The following is a 14454-nucleotide window of genomic DNA, read 5'->3' as shown; positions in this document are numbered from 1 at the left end:
GTATATTGGACAATTGGCAGAACAAAATGGCGGCTCTAGCTACCTCAAAGAACGACTTGAACACCTTGTATGCGCGCCCTTATTTCGTGTTCTCTACTGCATATCAATTTACGTTATGAATGCTCCTAATGTTCAAGTTGGAAATGCAATATAGTGATATTTATATAGAGTATCCTTGTCACGCTACCTATACACCAACACTGTCTGTCACATGTTTCGAAAACCAAGTTATCGTCTTCAGAAACTCAATGTAAACTGTATATGTATATAAAAAAGTAGACAATCAACATGTGATTAGTATCATTTGACCAGCGAAAACAGATTTAATTGGGTCTACGGTAAAGTATAAAATTAGTTTATGTGCAAGGAAAACATTGTAGAAACGGTACTTCTAAATTCTTTTACGCCCTTATTCCTCTTTTTTAGAATATGGTTTTGTTTTGGAGATACAACTTGCTGTCGTACCCGTTTCTTCGGTGGTTTACTTGAAGGTCTTCCTTTGTTAGATGACTGGGTCCCCCAGTCCTTACCTTCACTGCTGACTTATCTAACTCATCTAACTCATCTAACAACATGGTCTGCTACTGGTTCACGAGGCTCAGAACCTGATCGTATATAACCAATTTGCAATGCTTCGGTTCTACAGATATTACAAGAGTGCGGTAAAAGCAATGAATGAAATGTGCTAAACACACATATAACCTCACTTTTTAGCACAGTTACTCAACAGGCAAGAAGAAAAGAATAACGAACACTACTATTGTACATGAATCTCGACTGTTGAATTCTACATTGTGGGAAATTGTAGTAGTAAAATGAACTGTGGTGACACCTTCTGATCATTTATACAGACTCACAGATACGTTATAGAGAACTCTTATTATTAAATTGCTAACCTCAAAATAAACATTTGTAACTTGGTCCGCATTCGAAAGTTTTTTCTGCCAATCGGAAACTTCGTCCAAGAAAAAATCAATGAATTTGGACGTCATCATATTTTGAAGGGCGACCTGATTTTCTTCTAGCATCTCGATGACCTCTTCGCCGAGTCTGAGAATTCGAAGCTTCGTTCTCTCGTGTGTTTCGAAATCGAATTCCATAACACTCCAAGTGGCGTTCAATTCTTTGAGAACCTTCTCCATCGCCATTTCTTTCACCGATTTATCAACAATATTTTTAACTTCCTCTTCGTATTCGTGAAGATGGAGCGCTAGGAGATCACGCAACGTCGTCTCGTCGGTCATCACAAATCTCACCTATTGAAAAAATACGTGTTAAGTAAAATGTATTGAATTAAGAACCCTCCGTTTATATTTGCGAAGCCAAATTCGAAATCAATGTGCATTTTTATATAAATATAAACCCACGGGATAATATGATGATTATTTACTTAATACCGATGTTATGTTAACAGTTAACGCCAATTTCTGAAGATATAGCATTGTAGTCATGACAACCACATCTGAAATGATATAAATCCATATACCTCAAATGTCACACGACTCCAACGCACATATTCGCCTTGACATCTCTATACGATCGACTTGAACGAATTCGTTTTTTAGAAAATGATTTTTCAGTTCTCTTAGAATACGAGGTCTGGCTATTAAATATCGTGACTGCGTGACTAGAGGGCGCCCTAGACGGGTGGGATGAGAAACTAGTAGTACGTTGAGTATCTAGATATCTTGTCTATGCACGTCCCAAAATACGTTTTCCTCACTATTATAGTGACGAAAAACAGAAGCAACGTATCAACCTCAAATTTCTGATTAAATTGTAAAAAACTCCGACTAAGTGCTATAAATTGTTGCAAGAGGCCTATGGGGACAGTTCTCTATCTCGTGCACGTGTTTTTGAGTGGTATAAACGCTTTAATGAGGACCGAGAGAGCACTGAAGATGACTAGCGCCTAGGTCGCACTGTAACTGTTTGAACTCCGGAAACAGTGACCAAAATCAACCAAATTGTTCGTACAGATCGTCGAATCAGCATCCACATGTTTGCCGAGACTGTAAACGCCGATCAATAAACGGTTAGAAAAATTTTACACGAGGAATTACACGTGATACATGACAAAAGTCTGTGCAAAGTTGGTGCCAAAAAATCTGACCCTTGACCAGAAGCTCTCGCGTCAACAGGTGTACTCAGATTTCCTTGAAAGATTAGAAAAAGATCTACTTTGAAACGGGCCCGATTTGAGTCGATGGAAGCGGTAAACCAAAAAATGGCAGAGCTCCTAAGGGCCCTGACCAAAGAAGATTTCCAGCACTGTTTGGATCAATGGAAAAAACGTATGGAAAGGTGTGTGGCGAGGTGAGGGAAGTATATTGAAGGGGAGCATTCGAATTTAATAGTCAAACCTCGTACGTACCCAAATTCACCTAGATACAATCCTCGGAATTATTGTGCAGCTGGATATTTGGAATCGTATTATACAATGTTGTAACAATATTCATAAGAAACTAGACCCAGGAAGTCTATTAGATGTCGAGCGGAAATTTTGTTTTTAGCTACACATTTTGAACACCTACAGTCTTTCAGATTCTTTTGGTAGAACCCTCTGGTTCAAAAATTGGTGAAAATTAAATTAAATTCATGGACTGAAACAAATAATCTCGCTGTATGGTCAAATAGCTGCAGTGGCCAAAACCGAAACATGAATATGTTGTTGATATACATGTGGATTTTAAGAACAAATTCTAACCTCACCGAAATCACATATGGAAGTCGACAAAGCACAGCATCATAAGGAGGGCAAAAAAGAGAACCAAATGCCCCACTCACTGGTGCATGCAACAATTGATTGTAGCTAACTAGAAATAATTATTGTTGTCACAAGCACAAGAGTGCGAGTCCTGTTACACTCGAGCAGTTATAATGGTGCCTGCCGAGCGTAGATTCTTGTGATCTTGATTTTCTGTAAGCTGCAGTGCCTTGATACAATCAGCTATTAAGACATACTCTCACTTCTGGGCGTCTACAGAAGCCCGTTTATGAGCCAGGGCTGCCTGTCGAATAAGTCTTGTCAATAATGCTCTAGCTTGGAAGAGCATCTGCCGTGGTAGCATCGGAAAATAGAGTCAGGCTAGCGACTTTTCTTCTATGCTCTAAGCTGTCAAAGGTTTTGTTCAGCTCTGGATCGCCTATAAGTCAAATTATTCTCTTCTGAATTAAGTGGAGCATTCTCGGGGTATGCTTGGGAGCCGAGCTCCAAATGTGCGAACAATACTCCAAAGATAGACGAATCTGAGCTTTGTAGAGGATTGCTACGCCAGGACGCATTGCTCTCAACCTCAACATTCAACCAGCAAAATTGCGGGGAAAAACTATCAGGCGTCAACTGCGCGAAGAAAGTGCTGCTAGCCAGCGTCTACGACTTTTTCCCATGTCGCCACCCATTCCTCCCATTCAAATGAAAATAAAAAATAGTAGTGATAAATGTAGGGATTTCGTGACACTACTCCGATGAGAACCAGTAGCTTAAACGCCTTACTTCCAATCAATGCCGCATAGTAATTGTGAGCCTGATTTAAAGAAAAGCTTGTTAGATTTTTCATTTATGAAAATGAGATGCTTAGTTCCAATGCTTTTATACAAAATGTTGTATTAGATAAGAACAAGGTAGTAAGTGAGGTAGTACGTAAAATAAATCACCAACAAGTCTAAATGTTCGTTGCAAGATGAGTTTAGAGGGCCCTGAAGTTCCCTTTAGAGTTGTAACTTGAAAGCTACAAAAACTAACCCAATGATATTCAATTTCAAAATAAAGATAACAGTAGCACTTATTCCACATCTTCCAAATTCTATTTGAAAATAATTTTTTTTCTTCTTCTCATGCCGTCTTCTCATTGAAGGTTGGCGACCACTCTTATGTTACGAAGCCAGGATTTCTTTTTCCTGTCGATGACTTTCTTTCCCTCTACTCTACCCCCAATTATGTGTCCTATGTTAAATGTTTTTCTTATCTTAATAGCAGTCAACAGTTTTCTTCTGCTACCAATGCTTCTTAGTACTTCGTCATTGGTGATTCTGTCTGTCTAAGGTATTTTCAGGATGCTTCTATAGAGCCACATCTCAAATGTCTCAAGTTTTTTTATCATTTGAGCTTTCAAGGTCCACGTTTCCACGTTTCCAGTCCGTACAGCAGTGCTGACCACACATAACATTCCAAAATTATCTTAGAACCATTAATTTGCAACATGCATCATAAAACAATACGACGAATGAATTTTCATAGCAACAATAACTTATACTGTATCTGTATTAACTAGTATATTCCATAACTTCATATTCTGAAACAAACGGTGACAAGTTTGAGCTAGTTTCGGCTACTATAGCCTTTTATTGGTATCGTGTTTGCAGTATTTGTCGTAAAACATGGATGAAAAACGTATTAACATCAAGTATTGTTTAGAGTTGCGAAAAAAGCTCAAGACATTTTAGAATTTGTCTGTAGTGGTTTTATCGTAATATTAAAGACTGATTCCAAATTATTTGACATGAATTTTTCAAATGGGCACTGGAAATTTAAGAAAAGATGTACGTAGAATCAATCTGAAAAATAAAGTCAACACTTTCTTCTCAATCATCACAATGCAATGTGCTACAAATAAATTGTGAGAGATAGCAAAAAGTATTCATCTCACTTATCAAGTCAAGGCCAATATATTGAAGAAAAAAGCCATTCCAAAAGAAGCCATACGTTGAAATATGTACATTGTTGGTCTTTGAAAGAAATTTCAACTTGTATTGCAGAAACTGAAGTTTTTTAAGATACTTCTCTCAGATTTTGGCACATATCTTACTTTGTTACATATCAAAGATTGTCATTTTGTTAATACACATGCTTTGGTAAAGTACTATGACTCTACCTTCGCCCCATTTTCTTTTGTATCGGCGATTTATTTCTTGTACTGAAAAAAATTTACCTGTTCTATTTTTGTACAATCTATTTATATTTCAATAATTGTCTCTGGCACGTAAATTATAAATACTGCGATCCATGAACCAATATATTCTCCCTTTACTTCCACACAACTTTCAACACATCCAACTAACGCTTCTATGCCACTATAAAAATATGATACATCTTTTAGAGTTGAAACTTTCGTACACCGTTGTTTAATTTCAACGTCGCTGTTAAATCTTTCACTTCCCAACTCGGCTTTCAGCTTTGCGAACAAAAAATAGAGACGGGGCCAGATCATGACTATATGGTGGATGCTCAATCTCTTTGAAGCCACATTCGTATATAGTAAGCGAAACATTACGGACAAGGGCATTCAAAACAACCAACTAACGCTTCTATGCCACTATAAAAATATGATACATCTTTTAGAGTTGAAACTTTCGTAAATTGCTTGTTTAATTTCATCGTCGCTGTTAAATCTTTCACCTCCTAGCTCGGCTTTCAGCTTTGCGAACAAAAAATAGGTGGACAGGACCAGGTCATGACTATATGGTGGATGCTCAATCTCTTTGAAGCCACATTCGTGTACAGTAAGCGAAACATTACAGACAAGAGCATTCTCATGAAGTAAGCGCACAATTAGGCTGATTTTGTCGCTAGTTTCTTCGATAATTTTGTGACTCAACTGTATTAGTCACTTTTTCGGCGCTTGTCGTGGCCTTTTGTCATATTTAAATCTTTTTAGTATAATTTTTTTGATTTTAGGCTCCAGTGACTTAGAACAATTTCTTCCACTAATTTAATGTTTCCTGGGGTAGTCATAAACACAGGACCGCCCGCACGTCGGTCATCTTCTCATGATTCTCGTCCCCAGCGAAATAACTTGGACCACTTGCATAAAAATTTTGCGAACGCACTCTATTTACTCTATGAGGCCAAGAACTCATGGATTACACTGCTTAAGTTCAGGGTCGAGATTCCGTATTGTCGTAGTCTTACATAACCTTAATTATCTCGTAATTTTGCTGTATTTAGAACTGTTTGGAGGTCCCTCTCGCTCCAAGAACATAGTATAGATCAGTCTTAAATCATTTCATTTTTCGTGGTGAATATTTCGTTTCACAAATTACATTTTTTCAGGTATAGGTAAATAAAAAATCTAAAATGATCCATTATAAAATTTATTTATCAAAAAAAAGTATAAAACAGAAGCGACATGCAAATATTTGTTGCGATCAAAAATTATTTCGATAAATATAAACATTTTTCAAATGCAGTGATTGTTAAGATGTGTTTATTAAGCATGTTGTGCTATTAACCACATGCTAAATAGGCAGTGCTTTATTACTCACTGTATAATGAGGAGGTAACCTTTCTGCCACCTATAGAAAAGCAACTGGAGTAGTAAGAGCCTCATGATTAAATTCAATAGCATATTTACACATGCTTGGAATAAAAAACTATCGCTTATAATCATATCACTTTAATGGGAATACTTTCGTGGAGAGAACCACATTCAAATTCGACCAGAATCAACACGAACATTCATTTTTTCAACCGCGATTTTATTTTTATTACTTTGAAGGAATTTAGACGAATATCATCACCAAAATTGTACTGATTATGATTGCAGTTTCGATTTCTAAAAACTCTTGATTTAGAAGAAATGGGGACAAATATTCGTATGGAAACCAAAATGGTAAGAAACTGACATACAAATGGATAAAAGGTCGTAAGTCTACCTCACTTATTGATCTATATTGTGGCTCAATCTGTTTGTCCATAAACAGACTCGCACTTACAGAAAACGTGTTCGGTAGATTTTTTTGGTTCCTTGCAGAAACGATAAGGGAATTTCTACGATGTTCTTCAACTCCTCTTTCCTAAATTAAGCCTCTTACAACCAATTGGTAGAATCAAATAAGATCTGGGGTCTAACTTCCTGTTTATAGTTTCTTCTCGTTTTTCCACTTTGTTATAACCATCATTTGATGGCTTTTTGAAAAAGTTTGCGGTTCTATGAAACAAGTTGACCCGCTTTTCTTCTCTGCAATCCGATGTAGCCGGGAATCCCCATTAGTATAACTCAGTTGTTTGCTCCCAGTGAGTTAAAACTTGCCTGCATTCTCATACCAGCATAGAACCAATTATATAAGTGCTTGAAGGGCTGTTCTGCTCACGATCGAAATCAGGAGAATATGAATATAAAAATTCGCATCGAAGTAAAAAAAATGGACAACGTGATGAATGGAAATATCCATGAAGAAAGAATTTCCTCGAACTACTAACTTACACAAACCGAAAAGAAGTATCTTCCCAAGAAAGATAAGGAGATGAGATTGCTTGAAAAGAAATGCCACATGCTATATGAAAATTGAAAATAGGACAAGATGACAACACATCTGAAATGATAAAGTTCATGAGAGAAATAGAAAAAATCTTCGAAATATCAAATGATATATTGAACTAATAAAGAAATACCCAAATAATTTAGGACGGACATAATAATGTCAACTCCAAAAAAAGCGAATTTGAGAGGGCATCTCATGGACATGGACATATCTAGATATTCTTTTTTCAGATTAATAGAAGACAAAAACTAGATTCAACGTTTTTTAATGTTACAATAAAATATATGATTTCTGCTATTTCATGGTTTGTCAATACAGTTTTATTTCGTTTTTTATTATATGATGATCTTTTTCAATTATTACGATGTTTGTACTATGTAAACAGCGTACAAATCGTCACAAAAAACTTTATGTATCATATTTACTCCTTTTATTATAACAATTATAAACTATGGAAAAAGTTATACGATACGAAGTTATATATTGATTGTCTGAAAAATTTCCGACCTTAGCCTGGAGATGCCAGCACTTATCAATATATTTACGAATACGCTTTGGACGCTTATATTCTATTTCCAGGTCTCATTAACTGTTTGTTTTTAAAAAGCACTCAGCACTATAAATAAATTTTAGGCAGTTGAGTTCAATTGTGGCCGCTTGACTGGTGACGGACATTTGAGACATCCAAAATATGCTATATCATAGCATATTAGTATTAAAAGACCTTTGTATTAAGATTAGAGACTATCGAGATACCGAAGGGGCTATCGGCATACCGAAAGAATTGACTGAAGAATCATTGATATGTAAGCATCCACGAGTTGGGTGCTGCGATTGCGTATTTTGGACTAAAAACACATTCGATTGAGCATTTTCCGGGTATTATTGACGTGATTTGAGCAAAATGAGACGAATTTCTTGCGACGATTCATAATTCCAGTTAAAACTTGAATCCAACCCTACATATACTCTTGAAACGAAAAAACAGTCAAGACAGTGGATTGATGGCAGATGGTTACATACTACGAAAAAGCTAAATATGGTTTTATCCGAACAAGTGGTTTTGTAGGATGCTCAAGAGATTGATAAGGTATAAGGAGGAATTAAGAAAAATGATGCATATGAAAAAAAATGAGGTGCTTTTCCCTCTGGACAACGTACCTTCCCACACCTCAGTGATTTCCATTGCTAAAAATCCAGAATTGCTCTTGGAATTGTTTAAACACCAATCGTATTCACTAGATCTGACCCTCAACAATTTTTTACTGTTTCTCAATCTCATTCGTAAGAAATTCTGAACTACGTAAAAAGCCAAGTTAGAAAAAGTTGCCAGCAATAATTCCAACACAATTCACTGAAATTCAATTTGATTTTTAGCTCTGATAGACGTTGTAGATAGAAAACGTTTTAAAATCAAGACTAAAATGTTATGGAACTGTTGGATTGCAGTAGAAGGTGGACAACAAATTAATCGCTTTAAAAACAGAGGTATTTATTGAGTCACAAAAATTAATTAAAGAAATATATTACAGATTAAAAGCCGCGTTCACGAACCATTAAGCTACCAAAGCTATTTTACATTCAGAACCCCATTTTGCTGAGGGTCATATGGAGGAATGATTTCACGAAAAATCGTCATAAAACTTGTAGAATCAAGTTAACTTGATTAAGCACAAACAAACAGTAATAGTTCGAATTCGAGGGCATTAAACATCATTGCTAAATAAGGTAAAGGGAGAAATTGCAAGAATACGACCGCATTGGAAGAGAAGAAAATGCTTTTCCGTAAAGACAATGCCCTTCCTACAATTCAGCATGGCTAAAATAAACCAATTGCACTCAGAAATCGTTGGCTACCCACCGTTTTCCCTAGACCAAGCCCCTAACTAGTTTTTGGTTGTTTTACATGCATAAAAGAGATTTTCATCAGACGAGGACATTATCGTATATTGGAAAAAAGTGATAGTCTTTAACGAAGACTATGTTGAAAGATTATGGTGTAAAAAAACATCTGCTTCCTTTGTTAGGTCGGAAACTTTTCATACAACCCTCGTGTAATTGTTCCAAATTTTGATGTACAGTATCTAAGTAGGTTTCTGTTTTAATGTATAAAATTAGTGATTATATCGCAAGGATCCGGATTTATTTCTAGGATCGTTATTTAGTTCGTTGGGGCTGTTTTTATTATTGCGCAAGATATTTTTCTAGCGTGTAATTCTTTGTTTTTAGCACAAATTTTGTGCTAAACTAGGTCTTAAAGATAGAATTTCATCAATGCAATTCGATAATTCAGTTTCAATTATAGTTTAATTCTCATTATTATATATATATATATATATATATATATATATATATATATATATATATCAAAAAACTAAATAGTAAATGTTTTCGTTAGTTTCCTATTTTCGCAAAACTATATGATCTTAATGTCACTCACTGCTGTAGTAGAAGGCAGTTCAAATATGATCGAGACAAACACTGTAGATGACGCGCCTTATGTTTTTGAAGGTCGTGGCATGATGATTTGTTGAAACCCTTAATAACAGTGTAGCATACTTCTCGTCGCGAACGGACGTTTCACCATGAGTGAACGTCAAGTGCTGATCGCCGTTGTCATTCGTTTTTTGTTAAGAGAAGGCATTAAAAACAAGGAAATTCTTCAATGTTTACGAAATAAATTCGGCAGTGAGTGTTTGGGTAGGTCTGTAGCCGAAGTGATCGAAGACGGCCACGAAACCGTCGAAAATAAGCCGCACGACCGTTGACCGCGAACCAGCATCACACCAGAAAACATCCCACGAACACCTTCAATATCGCAAAAATTCTTGTGCTTGTAAATTTGTAGCCGAAATACGAAGCAAAAGGGACGGGACAAAACTTCCGGAAACAAAGTGTCGTCTAAAGAGTGGAGGAAGATGCCAATCAAAGCGGAGACTACCAGGACCGCGGGTTAGATTGAGTGTACTGTATTTTAGGACCGCCGGGGAGTGATGTACGTTGATTTCCTGTGCACAAAACGTTCCAGAAATGTTGCATACTATTCTAACCTTTTGAAAACATGCACGAAACCCGCTTATCTCTTGAAACGGAGGAGCATTCCAGCGTGCAGTGCAATTCTTATCACGCTCGATACAATATCAGAACTGGAGAGGAAGATACTAGAACAACCCCCCTACAATTTGGACAATCATCCCTCGACTACCACCATATTTGGACCACTGAAAGAAGTGCTCAGAGGTCAAAAATTCACATGGATGTCCGAGGTACCCGAGGAATTCTTCGATAGCGGCATCAAAAAACGTCCGAAAGGAGAGATCATATTTGAACCGCCCTTATATAACTATTCAGTTGATTTCTTTACAGTTTTAACGAATTACAGCAGTACTAAATATTTAGTATCTTTAGTAGCAACAAGACTAAAGCCACCACTGAAAAAAGAATTTCATGCAGTCTGTGCTTACGTAAACATAGTTATGTTCAATAACTTTCTTTTAGAAATCAAATCATGAACGAATTTTATTTAAGTTTATAAGTCGTTTGCAATATGCTAAGTACCTACCTATTTAATTGTCTATGATTATTTGTTACATTTTATTACCTATGCAAATATGAGAATAATGATTATTCCTAGCAGATATAATTTCTAAATCTCTCAAATTCCTCGATTTTAACGATTTGTATCAAAATATCTGTATTATAAAAATATATGACATTGTCGATAATGATTACAATACTTACCTTTGTGGCTTGCATCAACTGTATCCAATGCCTTTCCCTTATTGCTGGATTCTGTAATTCGGTAACAGCACGTAAAGATGTCAGCATATTTTTAATAGTAGCTTCCAATTGAATGTACACGTCCCAACCTTTTATTTCTTTATCCATTTGTCTAATTTCTTTACCGAACTTCTTACATTCCATTTCCATACCTTCTACGTCGATTTTTTTCCACGCCGTATCTTTCCATTCCTCCAAACAGGACATAACCACATTGACGTAATCCCATAGCTGTTTAATCTGTCGTATCTCTTTTCTACGAAACAAATACATCAATATTTATAATAAGAATCGTAAAACTCCTTAAAATAACCACTAAGTGCCAACAGTACCTTTTCATTGTTGGAAAATCTTTGTCAACCGAGCCATTTTTTTAAGACTGGGAACAAATATCTGGCAAATAGGGTGCACGAGATAGCAATTCAAACTTCAATTCATAAATTTTGGCTATTGCAATAACGGATGTGTGAGCTGGTGCTTTGTCTTGATGAAACAACATTTTCTTCTTAGCCAAATGCAGCCGTTTTTGCTTTATTTCTCTGCTCAAACATTGCAATAAGTTCGCATAATTTTTTCTTTTCCAAGATGTTAATGCAAATTATTCAACGCGTTGTCATAACCTTGTCTGCAGATGGAACGAGCTTTGCTTTCTTTGGAGCCGGGTCTCCCTTTTCAGTCCCTTTTTTTTCGGGTGTGAAACATGGACAACGACTCTGTTTTTGTTCCATTATAAGCAAGCGCAGCAACCATCTTGCGCACAGCTTTCTCATGTACAAATTTTCAGTTAATATGCGATGTACGGCACTTTTTGAAATGCTTACTATGTCTACTAACTCGCCCACTTTTAATTGACAATCATCCAGTACCGCTTTATAGATTTTCTTCTTCATCTCATTTGGTCGACCAGTGCGATACTGGTCTCCGCAGATCGTTCGACCTCGTTTAAACTCTGCTACCGCCAAATATATCACGGTTGATAACTTGAAGCATATGCAGTATAGATTGTGTTCTTTCTAGTACCGATTTCTTCCCCAACAACTACCGCCGTCTCTATGTCAGGCCAGGTACTTCTGAGATATGCATTTCTAATCCGTACACAAATATTTACTTTGTGCGACCACTGCGTGCTCTTCTAATTCGTTCAAGAAGGATTACCTTCCATTATTTTCATTCAACTGCCTCCAACTTGCATCTGGATTTTTCTGGAATTTTTTCTTTCTTGATAATCGGATATTGCTCAACACAAAGTAGTTTTGAAGAGTATGAAGGGTTCTGTCATTTTAAAGTAGCATATATAGTTTTAGACCACAAAACCTTATGAAAATAGTATTTAGCTACAATCGCCAAACGATCCAAAACAAAGAATATGACTTACCGGAGCTAATTTCCTATTTTAAATTAACCTAACACAATTCAACATCATTCATTTCGCTATGATTCGGATACTACGCACAAATTGAGTCTCTAATATCATTTTCGTGTAATTCGATCTAAAATGTCCGTTTTGTCTAAACTAGATCATACCTGGCTGCTTTGATTGGCTTAAATTCTGGAAAAGTCAATTCAAATAAATTCGATTGATTTTGTAGCGTATCCCTTTCGTTTTCCAAACAACATAGCTGGTTATTAGTTTTGTCTAACAAATCGTATATATTTTCACAACCCCACTTATAAAACGGCAGTTTTTTGAAACTTTCTCGAAACATCGACTGCCTTATTTCGAACAGATTAATTCTGCGTTTGATCGATACAACTTGCAGAGTTTGGAGCGGTGCCACGTTTTGTTTTGTAACAGCGGCAACCTGAAAAGAATTTTCATGAAATAACTTTCATTTATTTTTATATCACAGAGGACGTTCCAATTAGTACTACTTGAGTTCAAAAATTTTAAAGGATTTCAAGCGATTTGATTAAATTTACGTAAGTATACAATTCCAACCGGTCTGACCAAAAGAAAAACATTATTTTCACGTAAATTAGTACAAATTTTTATTACATCTAAAATAGGCTTCTTTTGAGCTAAAACAAGTCAATTCTTAGCCCAATTTTCCATACACTTGTTGTAAGACTTAACTGGATTAGCCTTAAGGGAATTAATCACATTTGATGTCTTAAATTGACCCATTGTATATTCCTGGAGGTAAATTTTTGTTTTTGCAAAAAAAAGGAGCCAAATGTGATAAATACGATGACCGAGCGAGAGCCCTTTCAATTTGACCAAAAAAGATGTCACAATCACGCTGAAATACGACGGCATTATCCGGATGAATATTCTGCCCATAAATCTAGTTGTTTACGACGAATTGCTTCCGATAGACGCATAAAATCGGCAGAATAATGTTCATTATGAACCATCTGACGTCCTGGAACGTCCTTTAACCAACTTTTTAAACATTTTCAAAGTGCCATTTCCATATTTTTAGATAGTTTCGACGTCATATTCATAAACCCACGCTTCGTCGCTAGTAATGATTCATTTGATGACTGAAAAGAATTCAGTTACGTTGATAAGATTCAGGTCTCTTGGTACGAATCTAGAATTGACACTCTTCATATCCCAAAAACCAACCAAAATGTGTTTAGTCGATCAATAAGAAATTTTGAGAACTTAAGCTATCACTCGGATGCCAACTCGACAATTTTGAAGCAATATTTTCCAAACTCTGTTGATATGGATGGGTGATTTGCACGACTTCATGATCTCCACCTAATGGTTTGTGTCACTCGAATACCTGCTTTTATGATAAAGAAGACTCCCCCAGAGTAGTTTTACAATATTATTGACGTACGCTGAAATTCTGAACAAATATTTTGGCCAAGTATAAATTTCAGGATACGCTTAGATGATACATCAGAGACAGACACCTGTAGAGACAATAAAATTCTCAATCAATAGCATGATTTGAAGCAAAACACTGAAGAAACAGCAACACTGGACCTTAATCTAAGAGAAATATTGAGGAATATCATCTCGTGCAAATATGTACATACCTTTTTACATTGCACCCATCTATCAGGAATTTCTTGTAATTGTACATGAATTTCTTCAGAAAATTCGAAGCCGTATTGTTTGAGAAGATCCATAATCTCTTTTAAAGGTTCGAACATAGCGTCGGTTTCCAATTGTCTTTCTTTTACTTTAAAAAGATATTGCATTACCTGTATCAATCCGTCGTAATCATCTTCTGCTAGTGTAACCTGTAAATCGAATCATTTTTAATGTACATTTCGTTTTTATTTGAGTGATTATACGCGTCTGAAACAATTTAACGGCTTTTTTAAATAATATATAAAGCTAAATAATATATTATGGTATTTATGATGGAGAGATCTTAATACGAAAATAGCAAGAAAAATGCTAGATAAAAAAAGCATTTAGAAAACAGTTGCATACGATATTGATCTAAGAAA

At 35.9% G+C, this 14454-nt stretch overlaps 1 protein-coding gene across 1 annotated transcript in view; it reads right to left on the bottom strand.

Moving 5' to 3' along the window:
* Positions 1–14454, bottom strand: part of LOC130892727 (dynein beta chain, ciliary-like) — a 62217-nt gene that overhangs the window by 29187 nt on the left and 18576 nt on the right. The window contains exons 6-9 of the mRNA XM_057798296.1: positions 14035–14241; positions 12568–12845; positions 11005–11299; positions 897–1256 (exon numbers count right to left, since the gene is read on the bottom strand). Of these exons, the coding sequence (XP_057654279.1) occupies positions 897–1256; positions 11005–11299; positions 12568–12845; positions 14035–14241 (1140 nt within the window). The remainder of the gene's footprint in view (positions 1–896; positions 1257–11004; positions 11300–12567; positions 12846–14034; positions 14242–14454) is intronic.

Source organism: Diorhabda carinulata, chromosome 4 (genome assembly GCF_026250575.1).
Source record: "Diorhabda carinulata isolate Delta chromosome 4, icDioCari1.1, whole genome shotgun sequence".
NCBI classification, from domain to species: Eukaryota; Metazoa; Arthropoda; class Insecta; order Coleoptera; family Chrysomelidae; genus Diorhabda; species Diorhabda carinulata.
This window is presented reverse-complemented; position numbering and strand designations above follow the sequence as displayed.